The sequence below is a fragment of the Canis lupus genome, chromosome 1 (genome assembly GCF_011100685.1).
Source record: "Canis lupus familiaris isolate Mischka breed German Shepherd chromosome 1, alternate assembly UU_Cfam_GSD_1.0, whole genome shotgun sequence".
Classification (NCBI taxonomy): domain Eukaryota; kingdom Metazoa; phylum Chordata; class Mammalia; order Carnivora; family Canidae; genus Canis; species Canis lupus.
The window spans coordinates 104,316,264-104,336,810 of record NC_049222.1 but is presented as its reverse complement, the minus strand read 5'-3'; the positions used below and the strand labels follow the sequence as shown (position 1 = coordinate 104,336,810).

General features: G+C 41.9%; 1 protein-coding gene across 1 annotated transcript; it reads right to left on the bottom strand.

The window, feature by feature from the left end:
• Window positions 1–12,343: 12,343 nt before the first annotated feature.
• Window positions 12,344–13,294, bottom strand: VN1R4 (vomeronasal 1 receptor 4). Its single transcript, NM_001013852.1, has one exon. The coding sequence runs from the start codon at window positions 13,292–13,294 to the stop codon at window positions 12,344–12,346; it is 951 nt and encodes a 316-aa protein (NP_001013874.1).
• Between the last annotated feature and the right edge of the window lie 7,253 nt (window positions 13,295–20,547).

Sequence of the window (20,547 nt, the reverse complement as noted above, 5' to 3'; positions counted from 1 at the left end):
GAGAAGGAGGCTCCTCACAGGGAGCCTGATGAGGGACTCTATCCTAGGACACTGGGATCACAACCTGAGCCAAAGGCAGAAGCTCAACCACTGAGCCACCCAGGTGTCCCCTCAGTTCATTTTCAAACTTAAAGCCAAGCAGTCTATATAGACAACACTTGCTACTTTCTACTAATTTATTACTCCAGCCTCAAATCCTCCTAAATTACATGTTATTCCTGCAAGACATAAATATTAACCTAAGTGGACAATGACCTAAATGCATATTCAGAACTATCATAAAAATATAAATTCTGGGCAGCCCCAGTGGCTTGGAGCCTGGCTCCTGCATGGAGCCTGCTTCTCCCTCTGCCTGTGTCTCTGTCTCTGTCTCTCTCTCTCTCTCTGTGTCTAATAAATAAAAATAAAATCTTAAATATATATATATATATATATATATATATATATATATATATATATATAACCTACGTTTGTTTGTTGTTTATATATATATATATAAATTCTCCCTAAGCTAATGTGTGATTCAGTCAGGTCCAATTAAAAATCAATGACTTTTTTTTTTAATCAATGTGTTTTTATGACAATAAGACCAGATTCTTGGAAAATTAACAAATAAAAATATAGGACCAAAATAGAGAAGAGAAAGATAGAGAATAAAACAATGTAAGGGGGGGTTGCCTGGGTGGCTCCGGTGGTTAAGCATCTGCATTTGGCTCAGGTCATCATCTCAGGGGTTGGAGGCCCACATTGGGCTCCTTGCTCAGAAGGGAGCCTGCTTCTCTCTCTTCCCTCTGTTCATGCTCTCTCTCTCAAATCAATAAATAAAATATTTTTAAAATTTAAATAAATAAATAAACAAGCAAACAAACAATGTAAGGGACTTACTCTAAGAGAAGCTGTGATCTGTTGTAATGAAATAATGTGAAAACAAGAAGTTGTTGATAAAATACCATCCTAAGATTACTTACACAGTATGTGTAGCCCTACATGACCTCCAAATGTAATAAATACTGAAATGTCGAAGGTTTTTTCATCAGTGAGGAAATAGGGATTATTAGATAATCATGAATGTGTACAACTTTAACTGTGTCCCTATACTAAATTATTTATATGTAAATGTTGCATGGCTAAACCAACATGCATAAAATTGGAAAATATGAAAACATTGAACTAAAAATTTAGAATATTATATGAATTCAAGATTAAGGAATGTTTCTTTAGGAAAATATATGAATACAAAGGAATAGACTAGAATTGATATATCATAACTAGTAAATGCTGACTGAAAATCGAAGTTAAGACCAACCACAAAATGGAAAAATACATTTTCAATGCCCATGACCCAAAACAAAATAATACCCAGAATAGATTTTAAAATAATTTGTATCATTCTACAAGCAAAAGGAAAACCACAAATAATGGCACTATGACTAACCAAGCTGTTTACAGATTACTAACAACTGGTGGTAGATAATACATTACATCATAAACAGCATCACTGTAATCCAAGAAATGCAAATAAGTAAAATCAACAAAAACATACCACATACACACGATTCACAAAAATTTAGACTATCAGCATGAGATTGAAGTGGGGAAATAGAGACTCCCTTCCAGGGTTAGAGGGGGTGGATTGTTTTAGCCATTTGGGAGGACAGACAAAATGGCCAAAACTTGAAAAGGCACAAGCATGGAGGTACAATCTCATTCCTCACATCCTATTCGGAACAAGGAGATGTGCCTGAGAATATTCACAGCACCAACACTCCTAAAATGGAAATATTCACCAGTTGGGTGATAATGTCTGACAATGAAGTCATTCCATTCAGCCCATTGCAACAGGGAATGGGGTCAGCATAGACATAACTCAAATTGGGCAGAGGTGACTGGGGGATGATCTAAAGAGAGAAGAGGGATCCCTGGGTGGCTCAGCGGTTTGGCGCCTGCCTTTGGCCCAGGGCGCGATCCTGGAGACCCGGGATCGAGTCCCACGTCGGGCTCCCGGTGCATGGAGCCTGCTTCTCCCTCTGCCTATGTCTCTGCCTCTCTCTGTGTGTGTGACTATCATAAATAAAAATTTATTTATTTTAATAAAAAAAATTAAAAAAAATAAAGAGAGAAGATTGGAGTAGGGAGGAAGACGAAACAGGCTGGAGCAGAGGCAGGGAAGTGCATTGGTCAGTGTGATCAGGCCCCCTGGGGTTGGTAGCTGGTGCTTATCAAAGTTAGGCTCCTCCCCTCCACAGAAACCAAAAGCCTGTTGGGGTTTGGGGGTGCCTATTTCAGGCATTGGCTGGAACAGTGAGTCCCTTGAATGTTCCCTGGACTGAGTTCTCATCTAGAAGTGCAGCCTTGAGCTAGTAGAAGCCATGATAGTGTCTGTTGAAGTCTGTGTGCGTGCGTGCGCGTGTGTGTGTGTGTGTGTGTGTGTCCAAAATCACATGTGCCAAAAGAAGCAGTTTTTATAGGCTCAGCTAGAGGTCTCATCAAGAAGGTAGGGCAGAGAAGCCTGTCTAGAGTTTGGTCCAGGAGAGCTTTGTCAACACCACCTGCTGTAATCCGCATCCTACACCCCTGAGACATTCACCCATCCCCTCTGACCTCCACTTATACCCATCCTCATCTCAGTGAGGTCCTTCTAGATGTCAGTACCACCTCTCCTCCACCTCCACTTGGCAGACATTTTGACCTCCATTCTTTTTTTTTTTTTTTTTTTTTTTTTTTTATGATAGTCACACAGAGAGAGAGAGAGTCAGAGACATAGGCAGAGGGAGAAGCAGGCTCCATGCCGGGAGCCCGACGTGGGATTCGATCCTGGGTCTCCAGGATCGCGCCCTGGGCCAAAGGCAGGCGCCAAACCGCTGCGCCACCTAGGGATCCCTTGACCTCCATTCTTATGACCCTCCTCATACCCTCCTTTCCCCTTATGCCATGTCTACCTCCCATTCTAGCAACATCAGCCCAATTTCAGTGTCTTGTATCCCTGCTCTCAAATATCCCATCCCTCAGTGGTCAGGTGCTCTCAGCTCCCCCACTCACCCTCATCCTATAATCCCGTTCATTTTTCAGGGGCATTTCACCATATCCTCCCCACCATTCCGTCCTGGTTCCAGTCATCCTGCACCCACTCACTTTATCTGCCTGTGTCCATTACCCTCCCCCCTCATTGCACCCCCCTTCCCAACCACTAACTACCTCCAGAAAAAAACATGGTTTGCAACCATCCTCTTTCATGCCTTATTCTTTAACCCTTTATCAATACTGGCTCCTATGCCTTGACCCACACCTCCACTTTACCCACTCTGTCCATTATTTACTCTGCCCTATTACCTTCTTTGATACCATTACCCTCTGTGTTCCTTATGCCCCCAACACCCAATATTTCCCAACTCAGCTTATTTGCAGACCTCATCCCTTGAACCCTAAAACTCACATTGTCCTTTGACTCCTCTCTAACCTTTAACCCCTTGTGCCTTTTAATCACTTGCACTCTCTTCTTGTACCCTCTAACTCCTCACACCCCTACACTCTCTGTACCCTCATTGTTCCCTATACTCCTCTTTTTCCATATCAACTTTCTTGCCCTGCTCTACCTCACACGCACCTTGTGGCTCCCACAAACACTCCAGGTTTCCTACCATGCACTTCACCCTGAAGAGGCAATGCTCACCACACTTTTTTTTTTTTAAGATTTTATTTATTTATTTATTTATTTATTTATTTATTTATTTATTTATTTGAGACAGAGAGAGAGAGAGAGAGGCAGAGACACAGGCAGAGGGAGAAGCAGGCTCCATGCAGGGAACCTGATGTGGGACTCAATCCCAGGTCTCCAGGATCAGGCCCTGGGCTGAAGGTGGTGCTACACCGCTGAGCCACCCCGGCTGCCCTCTTACCACACTCTTTGAATGATGCACACTGCACCCAAAAAACAAATAATCCAGTTATGAAATGGACAGAAGAGGGGCATCTGGGTGGCTCAGTCAGTTAAGCTTCTGGCTCTTGATTTTGGCTAAAGTCATGATCTCGGGGTCATGAGATCAAGCTCGGTGTCGGGCTCTGTGCTGGACATGGAGTCTGCTTAGGATTCTCTCCCTCCCTCTCCCTTTGCCCTCCTCCCTCCTTCACCTCTCTCTCTCTAAGACAAAGATAAATCAGAGATGTAATAAGATTTTAAGTAATCTCTACACCCAACGTGGGGCTTGAACTTACAACCCCGAAATCAAGAGTCACACTCTCTACCTAATGAGCCAGTCAGGGGCCCCATATGCCATTGAATTTCTGTAATTATCCCTAATCTAAAGTGAAGAATGCAGATCACCTCATGAATTGGAAAGATTAAGGTCAAGATAAAACATCATGAAGATTTTCTCCTTTACACCAACAAAACCAAAAGTGTTTCCTCAAACCCCAAATTTAGTCATGGAAAGCAAAAGCTCCCAGGAGACATTCTACAAATGAAAGTAAACCCTGAGGATATATGAGGAATTCTGGAGGCAAGTTATCCTCCAGGGAGACCAGGTTCCTATAGTTCTCCAGTAGCACGTCTCTGTACAATTCCCCCTGAGAATGGTCCAGCATCCCCACTCCTCCTGAGGTAAGTCGATGGCCACATCCCTGTGTGTCAGCAGTCCCTGAAAGACCAAGCACATTTACCAAGTGCCAGATTTTTTAATTTGCCCAACATGAAAAAAGAGTTAAGAGAACTGGTTCTGACTTAGGTGAGGGACCTGAATTATCCAATCAAGTAACTGTAACACAGTATCATTCTTCACTGTAATTTCTAACCCTAAGGAAACAAGATGACATAAGGTCCACAAAAACGAAGGCACTTAGCTGGCTCAGAAGGGTATGTGACTCTTGATCTGGGGATTGAAAATTCAAGCTGCACAATGGGTGCAGAGTTTACATAAAAATAAAATCTTTTTTAAAAAATCCACAGAAATACTGTAGATATACTTTATGAAATATAAAATAAAAAATTAAGGCATCAACACAGGTATATAGATTTTGTAGTGCTACACATCGTAAATTGTATATATATATCTCATATGGGAAACTCATAGTGAGTTTGAAATGTATTTCTCAAATCCTAATGTGTATGTACCACAATGAACTGGAGATCTTGTTAACATGCACATTCTGATTCAGAAGTTCTGGGGTGGGGCGTGAGTTTCTGAATCTCTACTTGGGCTAATGCCTGAAATCCAAAGGCCATGTACTTTCGCAGCAAGGAGGTAGAACTGATGAGCAAATCCATGAACCACTTTGAAGTGAGAGAGATTCATGGCAATTACAGGTTTGCACACACAATAGTAAGAATGGCAAGAGCAATCTTCTTAAGAGGATTGTATAGTAGACATTTTTCTACCAGTTTTTCATGATGCATAAAACCACAAAAAAATATTACTTCAATATTCTTCTTCTTTTATAAGAATATTTGTCCGACATCCAGTAAATGGCAGAACTGGGGTTTTACCTAGTTTATCTGCCCTAGACTTTATCTAAAAGGAAGACACATGCAAGGCCAATATATAGAGACAACCCTGAAAGAATAAACAGCAGATTTTATAACTGAGTCATGAAAACACTAAGGTACCCAGACAGATTTGATCTAATAACATCTACATTTTATGCATACATCATATATTTTTAAGTAACCAAATATTTACATTATATTAAAAGTGATATAATAGAAAAAATGTAATATTGATTTTAAGAAATACTTCCAATTGCATAAATATAAATCTATTTGTAGATGAAGCTTTTGTGTCTTTTAACTCTGTGGAGACACAAACACACAACAATGACATAAACCAATATAAGAGCTATTGTTTCTACCTGTGTTCTTCACTGACAATTTTTATATTCTCTATCATTTGTGCTGCGTTATATTTTAGAATTTTAGGTAATTTAACATATATTAGGTATCTGATTTTTTATTTTCTTTTTCTGAAAACACAACAAAGGCATAAAGAAAAGTGTGTCCAACATGACTTTGGAATGAAATGGAAACTTAAAGGAATAAAGTTTGGCTTATTTAGCCTTGTCTTGCAAAAAACAAATTCATTAATACACAAAAGTGAGAGCCTTCACTTTCCAAAGCAAGTGGACTGCAAGCAAGGACAAACTCAAAAGAGAATTTCCAGATTAAGTGTCATGGTTTATGCACATCACTCAGTAAATATCCCAAAGTGCTTCTTAATCATAATGGAAAAAAATACTAGTGTTATAGCGAAGAAATCTGGCAGACAGCATCTGAACCACATGGTCGAAGTTAATAGCAGCTGTAGTTGATACACTAAGTATCCTGTCATTTCCACGAGGATGCAGATACTGGACCCCTCCTTCCATTTTTTCCCCCTATCATTAATTTGTCTTAAAAAAAAAAAAAAAAACCTTTATATTGGGACACCTGGGTGGCTCAGTGGGTTGAAAGCCCACCTTTTGCTCAGAGCATGATCCCAGAGTCCTGAGATGAAGACCACACTGGGCTCCCCACTCAGTTGGGAATCTGCTTCTCCCTCGCCCTCTGTCCCTCCCACCTCTTGTACTCTCTGCTCTCTCAATAAAATCTTTTTTTAAAAATCTTGGAAAAAAAACCTTATAAAGGGGTGCCGACTGGCTCAGTTGGTAAAGTGTGGGACTCTTGATTTTGGGATTGTAAGTTTGGGTCTTGTGTTGGGTGTAGAGATTCCTTAAAGATGAAATCTTTAAAAAATAATAAATAAATAGTCAAATTCATAAAAAGCAAAGATTAGAATGGTGGTTGCCAGGGGCTGAGGGTGGGGGTGGAATGGGGATGTCCTGGACAAGTTTCAGATACACAAGATGAGTAAGTTCTGGGAATATAATGTATAGCATGGTGAGTATAGATAAAACTGCCTCATAAATCTGAATTTGCTAAAAGAGTATATCATAATGTTCTCACCACACCTACCTTTGTTTCCTGAGCTTGCCCAATAGAAGCTAACTCTCAGAATCATATAATTTTAATTTATTTAAGATACTTCCAGGGCACCTGGCTGGCTCAGTCTGAAGGATATGTGACTCTCGATCTCAGGGTTGTATTTGAGTCCCATGTTGGATGTACAGATTACTTGAAAATCTTTTTTAAAAAAAGAGAGGAGAAAGAAAGAAAACACTTTCATGTCTGAACCAGGACTGCTTCATCTGTTTTTCACAGGACCACATAAGATAGAAAAAAATCCCATTCCCTCCTGTTAGGCCTCTTCACTGCAGAACCAGGAAACTAGAGTGATCCCCACCTGGACACTTGCCCTGACGCATCCCACACAAAAGACTGTCAAACTGCTGTCAGCCACCTGAGATCCAGGGCCTAGGGGCAGACTCAGAGTCCAGGCGAGGAACTACATGACAGAGAGCACTGCAACAAACAGGACACAGGAGAGTGTGCATGTGGAGGAGTTGTGGTTTCAGAGAGCAAGATGCATGGGGGACAGAGGCCACAGAGCAGAAAGTCACAGGCTCTTAAGACATCTGAAGGTCAAAGGCTGCAGTGGGGATGAAATACACTGCAGAGCTTAGAGATGCAAGGGGGCAGAGCATACAAGAAAGTGAAGAGTTGGAACACTAGGTGTTGGAAGCATATAGGAGCCTGGTGTCATGGCATGCAATGAACCACTGTTAAGAATAGCAGGGGGTGGGATCCCTGAGTGGCGCAGCGGTTTGGCGCCTGCCTTTGGCCCAGGGCGCGATCCCGGAGACCTGGGATCGAATCCCACATCGGGCTCCCGGTGCATGGAGCCTGCTTCTCCCTCTGCCTGTGTCTCTGCCTCTCTCTCTCTCTCTGTGACTATCATAAATAAATAAAAAATTAAAAAAAAAAAAAAAGAATAGCGGGGGGTAATGGGGGACAAGCTCAGGAGCTGAGGGCTGTCAACATAAAGGACATAATCCTTGAGCTACAGGGGCAGCCCGGGTGGCTCAGAGGTTTAGCACCACCTTCAACCCGGGGTGTGATCCTGGATACCTGGGATCAAGTCCCATATCGGGCTCCCTGCGTGGAGCATGCTTCTCCCTCTGCCTGTGTCTCTGCCTCTCTCTCTCTCTCTCTCTGTGTGTGTGTCTCTCATGAATAAATAAATAAAATCTTAAAAAAAAAATCCTTGGGCTACAGTCACTGAAAGGAGGATTGGACACAGGGAGGGGAGGAAGGGTGGTATGGAGTTGAAATCATGCAAGTTTTGGACTGATGATGGAGTCCTTAGTGAGATGGAACACTAAAGGGCACAGACTGGAGGCCATGTGGCAGGATGGAGGTCCAAAAAGGCTGGGTGGAGATAATGGGGCAGGGAGAATTCAAAGAGATGAGGAGAGACAGGAGATGAAGGACATGAGAAAGATCACATTTACCCAACTCATGGGTTGGAAGTCTGAGGCTGCAGGGAAATAGACTAAGGGATGACAATCACAGCAGAACTCACAAATTCATTCCCCACTCAATTTCTCCATTTATATTGGAATCAATTTATTATTGGATTTTTAAAAAAATTTTGAATGAAAGGCAATTCAGATCTTAGTAACCTGGGGCTCAGCAGTTAGGCGTTTGCCTTTGATCAGATCATGATCCCAGGGTTCTGGGATCCAGTCCCACATCAGGCTCCCTGAAAGAAGCCTGTTTCTCCCTCTGCCTATGTCTCTGCCTCTCTTTCTCATGAATAAATAAATGAATAAAATCTTTAAAAAATTTCTTAGCCTTAGTATACAGCATAGGGCTACAAGTAGAATTTGGGGGAATGACACAACCTTCTCTCTCTCCTTGGGGATGACAATTAGAGTGATCACAGTGGGTCTGGCAGGATGTGTTTATTGGTACTTGATGCTTTGTGATGGGAATAAATATCTATGCTTTCCAAGCCCTGCTTATGTCGTGAGCTTTCATGACTGAAACCTGATATGATGAAAATCCTTTCCTTTATTGTGGCTATTCTAAAATATTACACATGCTTTGAGAAAATAAAACATACCAATATACAGCACATTTTAGTTTTCTGTTTTTCCTTGCTTTTCCCATATGAGAAGCTATCACAGGAGGTCACCATTAGGAATAGTTCTGTGGATATATTGCAATATTTAAAAATATTTTCTCTTGTAAAAAATCACATGCATATTTTGTATAAAGTACTTAAGGAATAAAATTAAAGTCCCAATAATACCCCTTGCCCAATACATTTGATCTCCATATGGACCTTTTTTTTTTTTGAGACTTAACCCCTTTTTGTGTAGTTTTGGATGTTGTCTGTTAACATACATGAACATATTCTGTGCCTGTATCAATATTTATATATGTATTGTCAACAGGGCTTACTCCTCAATCAAACTTCTCTCTTCATTTACAGACATAATTGGAAGATGTATTTATCATGGTAGGATATCTCCATCTTACATTAAGGCAAAGACATGAGCAGGTTAATGTCTACGTCAGGTGGGTTTGCAGTTGCCAGTAATGTGGAAAATACAACTGACCAGTAGGGAACAAGTTCTTTTTTTTTTTTTTTGGAACAAGTTCTTTACCGCATCCTAGTACTGCAATAATACTATATCCTTCCAAAGCTGAGATGATTCATTAAGTCCTCTGACATGTAGGCTAAGGGTCCCCAGAAAGAGTGAGTCAGGGGATGCTACTTTTGTGATCTTTGAATAGGAAAATATTTCTTTAAATATCAAAACAGGGCAGCCCGGAGGGCTCAGTCCAGGGCCTGATCCTGGAGACCTGGGATCAAGTTCCATGTCAGGCTCCCTGCACGGAGCCTACTTCTTCCTCTGCCTGTGTCTCTGCGCTCTCTCTCTCTCTCTTTTTTTTTTTTATTTTATTTATGATAGTCACACACACACACACACAGAGTCTCTCTCTCTCTCTCTGTGTCTCTCATGAATGAATAAATAAATAAAAATCTTAAAAATAATAAATAAATATCAAAACACCTCAACTAGAAAGGAGGAAATGACAAATTAGATGAAAATTAAGAGTTTTTTCCTCATCAAAAGCCACCTAGATATGTAGATACATAGGTAGATGGATGAATGGATGGATGGATGGATGGATGGATGACAGATAGATAGATAGACAGATAGATAGAGGATAGATAGGGCCAGCACCAAGGATAAACATGTTCTGCATGTCTAAATATCTCCTGTAAATCAATAAGAGAAAGATAGGAAACACAACTGGAAAAAATGGGTAAAATAAAGCAACACTCAAAAAAAGGATGTACTTGATGGCCAATAAATATGTGAAAAGATGTTCAAGTTGTTTCTCATCAAGGAATTGGAAATAAAGTCACTGCCTGATACCATCAACAGTAACAAGAATGCTAAACCAAAAATGAGGGATCCCTGGGTGGCGTAGCGGTTTGGTGCCTGCCTTTGGCCCAGGGCGCGATCCTGGAGACCCGGGATCAAATCCCACGTCAGGCTCCCGGTGCATGGAGCCTGCTTCTCCCTCTGCCTGTGTCTCTGCCTCACTCTCTCTCTCTCTCTGTGACTATCATAAATAAATAAAAATTTTAAAAAATAAAATAAAATAAAATAAACCAAAAATGACAGAAAATACCAACTGTTGACAAGGATACAACTAAACTAAGAATCTCATCAACACTCGTTGTTGTAAAATCCATACACATGCTTTTGCCAGACTCTTTGGCAATGTGTCCCAAAGTCAAACAATGGCAACCTGCCACTCAGCAATATCACTACTACATAGACATCTGAAAAATTTCCACGTACATCTCATCACACTCTAGAATTTGCACATCACCAGCATTCTAACATTATTATTATTTTTTAAAGATTTTATTTATTTATTCATGAGAGACAGAGAGAGAGGCAGAGACACAGGCAGAGGGAGAAGCAGGCTCCATGCAGGGAGCCCGATGTGGGACTCAATTTTAGGACAAAAAAAAATTCTGTAGCCAAAGACAGATGCTCAGCCACTGAGCCACCCAGACGTCCCAGCATCAGCATCATTCTAATAGCACCAAAGAGAAAACCAGCCCCATGTGCTTCATTAGCATAGTGATTAAATTGTTTGATTTTCTCACAATGAGATCCAATCACCGATGCCAGTAGATGATAAACAACCACCTGCTGATAGTACCAATAAAATCACAAACACATGGAATTGAACAATGAAAATACAAAAGAGTTTGTGCTACAGGATTCCTTTTGTATCAAAGGCAAAGAGGTAGGGGATTCAGATCTTAGATGTCCTAGGGTGACCCTTAAACAAAGTGATTGAGAGGGGCACCAAGGAGGCAGCCTCTGCCAGGCTGACAGTGCTCTGTTGCGTGTAGAGGTGTGTTCACTTGTGAAACTTCACGGAGCTGTCCACGGAGGACCTGTGCATGCATATTAATGTTTTAAATACAGAGGAGCAATTAGAAAATTGTGAGGATGTGAATAGATTGGTGGCATCGCTCCCTTCCATTGTCATGATAGAAGTCAGCAGTATCTAATAATATCATGCTTTAGTTTCTTAAGTTGCCGCAATACCTAGGTTAACAACCAAGAGATACTTAACACTGTAAGTTAATTGCCTAGAATTACTTTAAAAAAATTTTTAGAAGATAGAACATGGTAAGTGGTAGAGTGAAGAACTTCAGGACTCTTCGACCATTTTTTTTTTTTTTTTAAGATTTTATTTATCTTTAGAGAGTACTATCAGGGGGAGTGGCAGGCAGAGGGGACAAGCAGGCTCCTCACTGAGCAGGAAGCCAGATGTGAAACTCAACTTTAGGACCCTGAGATCATGACCTGAATCGAGGGCAGGTGGTTAATTGATTGAGCCATGCAGGCACCCCTATATGTAATTTTAAACAACAAATTGGGAAGGAAGATACAAATACCAAATAGAGTTGAAGCTGTTTGTCATTATCTTCTTTAATATTATTTCTACATTTCTTACTGTACACTTCTCCATATTATTGCTGGAGAGCTAAGAAACATGATGTAATTGCGTGTGTATATCTAGTTTTACTGGTATCACGTATACGTACACATGTCACTATGTATGCATGTGCATGTGATGCGTGCCTCTGCCTGCCTTTATGATGTGCCCCTTGCATAACTGTGCTCACAATTCTACCAATCTATGGGGGAATGAGTGCATGTACACTGGAATACTGTGGAAAACAAAACAAAAACCACATATCCAATGAGGAGAAATTTTGCAAAGATTTATTTATTTGAGAGAGAGGGAGAGCACGAGCAGGGGGAGAGCAGAGGGAGAGAGAGCCACAGGCTGCCTGCTGAGCTGGGAGCTCGTTGCAGGACTCAATCTCAGGACCCTGAGATCAGGACCCAAACCAAAGGCAGACACTTATCAGACTGAGCGACCCAGGTGCCCCAAAATGTTAGAATTTTCTTTCGTTCTCCAGGCAAAGCTGAATCGGGTCACTCTGGAGTCATAGCTCATGAGCACAAAGGGGCTGAGAAAAGGAAAACACATAGTAAAGAATGCAGACATGCTCACCATCAACCGACTTGAGGTATTTAAAAAAGACAGACAAATCTGACAAATGGATGAGAGGGCATAAAAAAATACAAAGGTGCTCACCAGGACCAGGATGCTTTGTGTGGCTCTGGACTCCACAGAGGACCTGGTGGAGTGCCTGGTTGTGTGAATGTGTTGGACCCGCTGCTTGTGTCTGTACAGGATGGAAACCATGGAGCCGCTGGCCCAGAGCATGAGCCCCAAAGCTAAAATGTCACTGAATGAAAGCCATGCTACAAACAGTGAGGCTATGAGTTTATGGTAAAATACTGAAGAACAGTATCCATAATCAGTTTTTCTCGTGATGTTTGCATCCATCCACTTGCCAATCACAGAAAGAGGAAAAATGGTGTTTATCAATATGTTCAGGATCCAGCACACAGTGGTGGAGGGGACAATGTATCTGGGAGCTTTCCCTTTAAGCACTGCCCACATGGAGTTCTGGGGGCTAATGGTGATGGCCTGGAAGACACTCAGGAGGCAGGTGCTCTCCATGGACACACCCCTGGCCACTCTTTGAACAAAGAAAAGAAGACTGCATCTAAAATCCTGGGAGTAATATTTCAACCCAAAAGCTGCCATGGTCTGCGGGACTCCTTTAGTGATAATGACCAAGGAGTTGGCTATGGTTAGGTGCCTGAGAATCAGGTCCGTGCACCTTGCCCTGCACCCAGTAAAGTGGAGGAGGAGATAATGGCAAAGAAGAGAGAAGTTCCCCAGGATTCCAAGGATAGTCTGTGATAAGAAGACCATGCCTACCACCAGATCCCCGGTGGCCATCCAGTCGGTTCTCAGGGACTGATGCTCCTCTTCAAAGCCATTGGATTCTGTGTGGTAATTGAAGGCAGGTACTACATTCAGAGTGTCAACCAAATCCCAAGATGCTCCATTTACTATATTAGCTCTATCTTAGGTATGTCTAAGGTTATGGTTTTTGTCTTTTATTAAGAGTTTTTTTTTTCAAGAGTTAAATATATAACCTAAAGAGAAAATGTAAAAGAGATCTCCATGAAGAGCATATACGTGGGAATCTCTGATTCTTCACAAAGCTATGAGGCACACACTACTGTCCATTTAATTACAGAGAAAAGGCAATTACAAAGATCAGGTAAATAGAAGTTAAATGACTTGTAGAAATCCCTATGCTGGTTAGGGGCAGAGTGGGAACTTGAAAATGCCTGGTGCTGGGAATAAACACAGTGCTTTGAACCACCTAGCAACACTAAAAAGGTAGTTTCTGGTGTTTGTCAGATAATTCAGATGTATCTTTAGTTTCCTTTTATGTTTGGTTTTAGATTAGAGGTAATGTCATAATTTTGATTTTAAGAGTTTCTATTTATATAGAGAGATTTATCCTATAGGTCTATGTCAGTTATGAAAGAAGATTTTGAAATCTTATTAAATGCAGATGTATGGATTATAGTTTAATACCACAGGAGTCTGCCCCATAAGGAGCAGATTTAATAAAGGGAAGAATGGCTTGATATAAAGAAGGGGGTAGAAAGATTTGTTTGCTTTTATGCCAGGAACAAAAACACAATGGCATTTATCACAGGAAACTTTGAAAAAACTCAAGCCATACCCTGAAATACAGGACATGAAACAACACTGCATGGTTATTAGTGTAGAAAAAAAATGCAAATGATTATTCTTTTCAGATCATATACTTATTTACTTATTAATACCAAGTTCATAAAATTACTAGCAATCATGCATGGTTTTTGAAAACTATTAAAATGTAAGAGACGTGCAAAACTCAATCTCTAGGGATGAAATTGTGTCTATTTTAGAAATTGCAATAGTAGATACTTTGAATCAATATTGGAATATTTTTAAATCAAATATCCTAAGATACTTTCAATCCTGACAGCTATTGCCTGAAACTCAGTTACCTTTTCCTTAATCTCTCCCTAGCCTCAAGAAGTCCTACTACAACCTACAGACCACAGGTGCATTCAGTACAAGCACAATTACTGTCTCCATTAATTGCATCAGACACCCAGAGCTAAAGAAAACGTTTCTATTCTAACAATTGTAACTTGAATACACTGATTCTGTACATTACTATATGGTACACATGGATTCATCTGGCTATTACAAGTGTGAATGTGTTAACAAGCACAATTCTGGGAATCCTGAAACTTAGGCTAGGGGTCCTGTGAGGTAGACAGAGTAGCAGGTCTAAGGACCAAAATAACAGTCATTGTCAATGACACAGACATGAGCATAGGAGCCATCATCACTGGGTGATATGAAGGACCTCATCTGCCTTGCTTAGCTTAGCTGATGCCCCAGGAATTATTTCTCCTTCCAGTGTGGCTCTGACATTGGACCGAGGTCAAACCCAGAAGCAGCACCTTTCCTAAAAGAACCACTTACCCAGACTTCTGATAGCCAGGCTTTCATGGTAGACTCTGCATCTCTGGTTGAAACAGAAACCACCACCTCCTTCCTGCTGTGAGGACAGTGAGCTGGCCTGAAGGTGACACCAGCCGCTGCAGGTGCCAAGAGGAGGCAGCCAGACCCTGAGATATGAGATCAGGATCCTGTGACCTCACCTCCCTCCTCAACTGCACTTGTCATTTCTCCCACAGCGGCAATCAGAGTGCGGTCTAGGACAGGGAATGTTTCTAGAAATCTTTTTCCAGTTGATAATTACAGCTAAAAAAATCAACCAAACAAAACAATTACATGTTGCCTTTCAGCGTCTCCCATGAGAACTCTGGAGTGTTTGAGAAAGGCTCTTTCTTCATGGTCCCTACAGGCAGATGCTGGCAAACTTTGGCTCCTTTGAACACCATTATCCCAACACTGCAACAAAGTGGGCAGGAAAATCTGTGGTCTGACAGGTGAGGAAGCACATACACGTTCCCTGCATTTGCAGAGAACTTCCATAAGAAGTCATTTTGCCAAAAAAAAAACCACGCCATTTTCCTTATCTTCAGACTGTCATATGCACCATGTGTAAGCTATGAGCATAGACAACAATGACACATGCATCACCTGAGGATTTCTGAACAGATACAAATGAAAGCAGTGCGTGACGTGGTATTTCACGTTAGAAATCACTGATTTGCAATGACTCGGTTGCAATGTTGAGTCTTCTGCATAAATCAATGCCAATTACTATGGATCTTTTGTAGGAAAGTAAACAGCTGTATTGACCCCTCACTGGTGATAGGAAGTAGAAACAGAACAGTGTCCTCATAAACTATGAGGGTCAAATTTGTTAGAGGCAGATTTTACTACTTTCAACTATCAGTGACCCAATGCAACTTACTTAAATCAAGAGCAGAGGAAGATTACCATAGTTCTAGCCACTTAAATTTTTCCCGGAATTGTTAACAATAAGCACCAGTTGAAATTCCATTGAGTAGGATCCAGGCACTCCCACTGCTCTTGAGAGAAATCTGTGGCCACATCCCTGATTGCCAACTGTCCCTGAAACAAATAATACTTTTACCTAGGGGATATTGGGCAGAGTTCTTAATTTTACCTAAGATAGAGTTAAAAGCACTGATTCTGACTTAGGTGAGTGGCCTGAGTTACACATTGAGATGATTACTGCCACAAAATATTCCCTGATTGGCACCTCGGGGGCTCAGTGGTTGAGCATCTGCCTTTGGCTCAGGTGGTGACCCCCGGATGCTGGGATTGAGTCCTCGGTCAGGCTGCCAGTAGGGAGCCTCCATTTCCCTCTGCCAAAGTGTCTGCCCCTCTCTGTGTGTCTCTCATGAATAAATACATAGAATCTTAAAAAAAAAAAAAATCCTGACTTTCAAGGACAGTAAATTAGGATATCAACATAGGAATACATATATATCTTTGGATACTTTATTTATATCATCTATAAATTGTGTATCTTGGGAAGCCGGGGTGGCTCAGCAGTTTAGCGCCGCCTTCAGTCCAGGGCCTGATCCTGGAGACCTGGGATCTAGTCCCACGTCAGGCTCCCTGAATGGAACCTGCTTCTCCCTCTGCCTATGTCTCTGCTTTTCTCTGTGTGTGTGTGTGTCTCTCATGAATAAACAAATAAATAAAATCTTAAAAAAATAAACAGGCTTTCCTGTTTTTTTTTAAATAAATAAATAAATAAATAGTGTTCTCTCTCTCAATGGGAAAGTCATGGTGTTTACTTCAGAAGGTACTTCTCAAAAATTTCATATATACAACCATGAACTAGAGATCTTGTTAAAATACAGGGTCTGATTCAGTTCTGGGGTGGGGCATAATCTCTGCATTTAATAAGTAAATTCGTTTAAAAAAAGGATAAAGTTTATTTTGTTGATCATTTGGGAGTTCTATTTCAGAATGTCAAGATACTTGGTGCATATTAATATGATTGTTATGCAGCAATTAAGAAGAGTGTGTCTGTGATGTGAGTCTGGATACGATGGAAATTTGCAGGACCAATGCCTAAATGATTTAGATCCTGCACCCGAAAAAGCAACTATCTCCAAGTAGACAAAGATGAGAGTCTTCATTTCCCAAACAAACTCTAAGCAAAGACAAAAAAGAGAGGGGACTTTCCAGATTAAACATTATGTTTTATGCACATCTCTGAGTAAATCACTCAGGAACCATATTTTTGGCAAAGAACAAACTGTACTGACTTGAAAATTGAATTAGCTTCACAGTGGAGGAATCTGGCAGAGAGCACCTGAACCAAGCAAACGAAGGTAACATCAGCTGAGGTAGAACATATTGATATCAGGTCCCAGCACACATCACTGTCATGGTATTGTTGGAAAAATAAAATGAACTGTACCCCGCACCTCCAGCCTGCACCAGTGTCTCCCTGTGTCACCTGCTTTGGACCTCGGTCACCTGGGCTGCACATAGACCCCAGCTGCTCCTGCTCCACCATCAGTTCCTACAGATGCACTGTCTCCTGCAAATACTCCTCCTACTGACAGAGCTGCTGCTCCTACCACCCTGTGAGCCCAGCCACGTGTGTCCAGGGCTGCATCACCAGGAGGCATCCGGCAAGTACAGCTGCTGTTCCTCATGTGGGGGAGAACCTGTTCCAGATGTAAACAAAGCAACATGCACAGAACTGCAGTTTGAAAACTTTTTTTTTCATATTACCCTGATCTGTTTGCACATTCCTGTTTCTACGAAATACATGAATTACAATAAAAAGTATCTAACTTGTAAAGAAAAAAATAATCTGAACCTAATCATGAGAAAACATCAGATTTACACAAATTTAAAGCCACATTTAGCTTCTGAGTCCTATAATTCCCAGTGTATTTAAATAGTGTTTCTGTAGCAATCTACATACCAAGGTTCTCTTTTTCAGAAAGTTCTGAATTATTTTAGACCCCTAATGCCATCCTGATTATTTGTGCATTTTCTTATTTTTTTTAACTTTTAAGTGGGTTCATAGATCCTAACATGGGACTCAAAACCATGACCCTGAGATCAAGACCCTAGCCCAAATCAAGAGTCAGACGTTTAACCCACTGAGCCACCCAGGTGCCCTTGTTTGCACATTTTCTAATCCTGGTCCACACAGAGCTGATGGAGCATCCAGATGGAGCCTATACATTAATGTTATCCCTGTCGATAGCCCAGAACCTGAGCCCGTCCTCAATCTGGGTATTGACGCAACCAGACGTAGCTCTATCACAAAGGGAATATTTCCAATAATAAGGCCTTTAAATCACAGGGGGAGTGCTCAGGACATAAAGGCAGCCAGGCTGGAGAAAGTTGAGAGGAGGCTTTGGGACACAGGGGAGAAGTGTTCTAAAGACCGAACCCACACTGTCATGAGATAAACAGGAAAAAATAGTAGCTGAAAACATGCATGTTAGACAGGATCACCAGAGGTGGAGAAGTAAATGTTTGCATGTTCCAAATCCATGGCCATTCACCAGCAAAAGAGAACATGGCTCCTGACCCAGGACACATTTACCTGAGAACCTGCCTATAGCTTTCTCTTCCTTCTCTAGGCTTCTTCTGGAAGTGAGATTATGTGGAGGAATAACATATGCATCTGGAGAATGTGCCTTCAAGATTCCAGCAAAGCCCCTCCACCTGCTCCCACTACATCCCAGGCAGAAGGGCCTTGAAATGCAGAAATGTGCCTCGTTGGCTCCATTGGTGGAGCATGCAACATTTGATCTCAGGGGTCATGTGGTCCATCCACATGTTGGAGGTATAGTTTACTTAAAAAACAGGAAAAAAAGGTCACCCTCGCGCTGACCTGACCCCTGCAAACCCACCTGTGGCAGACCCTGTTACCTCCCCTGGGACCACAGCCTGTAGTCAGCTCTCCTAAGTGTACCTGGGAGGCTTCATGCCCCTGGTATACCTACAATCACCTGGAACAGGTAATTAAAGCAAAATTGGTATTCCTCCCATCCAATAGATTGACTGGGCCAGGGCCACAGGTGATAGTCTTGAAGTCATTAGGTACTAGGGACCCACGCTAAGAAATGGTGATTTTGCAGGTTTGGAGTGGATCCCATGAACTCGCAGCTTTAGCAAGCAAGTTTCCCTGTTTTGCTGATGCTGCCCCCCAAGACCCCATATCAGTAGCATGAAGCCAGAGAAAGCAGATACAGCACACAGGAGCCCCTCATAGCCACCACCTTCACACTAACACTGTTGGTGTGTTAGTGTTAGGGAAGAAGGACCTGGAAGGTCATAGTGGTTACTTTCTCCCCAAAGTTTCCAGAAGACTTGAGAAGTCAGTAACGTCTGAGCAAGTCTGTATTTGGACAACAACGTGCAGACATTCATTGATGTAATGTTTATTGACCATCTACCAGATGCTCACATGTAGCTAATGGTGCACTGTGTCAGGAACCTCACAAGCATGATATGAGTCAATCCTCAAACACCCCGGGCATGGGGCACTAGGTGTCCCATATTCCCATAAGGATTTAAATAGCTTTTTCGCAACGGGTTTGCCGCCAGAACACAGGTGTCGTGAAAACCACCGCTAAACCTAAACCAAAATGGGAAAGGAGAAGACTCACATCAACATCGTCGTCATTGGACACGTAGATTCGGGCAAGTCTACCACTACTGGCCATCTGATCTACAAATGTGGTGGGATCGACAAAAGAACTATCGAAAAATTTGAGAAGGAGGCTGCTGAGATGGGAAAAGGCTCCTTCAAGTATGCCTGGGTCTTGGATAAACTGAAAGCTGAATGTGAACGTGGTATCACCATTGATATCTCCCTGTGGAAATTCGAGACCAGCAAGTATTACGTGACCATCATTGATGCCCCAGGACACAGAGACTTTATCAAAAACATGATTACAGGCACATCTCAGGCTGACTGTGCTGTCCTGATTGTTGCTGCTGGTGTTGGTGAATTTGAAGCAGGTATCTCCAAGAATGGGCAGACCCGTGAGCATGCCCTTCTGGCTTACACACTGGGTGTAAAACAACTAATTGTTGGTGTTAACAAAATGGATTCCACTGAACCACCCTACAGCCAGAAGAGATACGAGGAAATCGTTAAAGAAGTCAGCACCTACATTAAGAAAATTGGCTACAACCCCGACACAGTAGCATTTGTGCCAATTTCTGGTTGGAATGGTGACAACATGCTGGAGCCAAGTGCTAACATGCCTTGGTTCAAGGGATGGAAAGTCACCCGTAAAGATGGGAATGCCACTGGAACCACACTGCTTGAAGCCCTGGATTGCATTCTGCCACCAACTCGTCCAACTGATAAGCCCTTGCGTCTGCCTCTCCAAGACGTCTACAAAATTGGTGGTATTGGTACTGTCCCAGTGGGTCGAGTGGAGACTGGTGTTCTTAAGCCTGGTATGGTGGTCACCTTTGCTCCAGTCAATGTTACAACTGAAGTAAAGTCTGTTGAAATGCACCATGAAGCTTTGAGTGAGGCTCTTCCTGGGGACAATGTGGGCTTCAATGTCAAGAACGTATCTGTCAAAGATGTTCGTCGTGGCAATGTGGCTGGTGACAGCAAAAATGACCCACCAATGGAAGCAGCTGGCTTCACAGCTCAGGTGATATCCTGAACCATCCAGGCCAAATCAGTGCTGGAT

What these genes read in the sequence shown, in the direction of transcription:
- VN1R4 (NM_001013852.1), bottom strand. Translation starts at nt 13,294, where the DNA reads ATGGCCACCGGGGATCTGGTGGTAGGCATGGTCTTCTTATCACAGACT.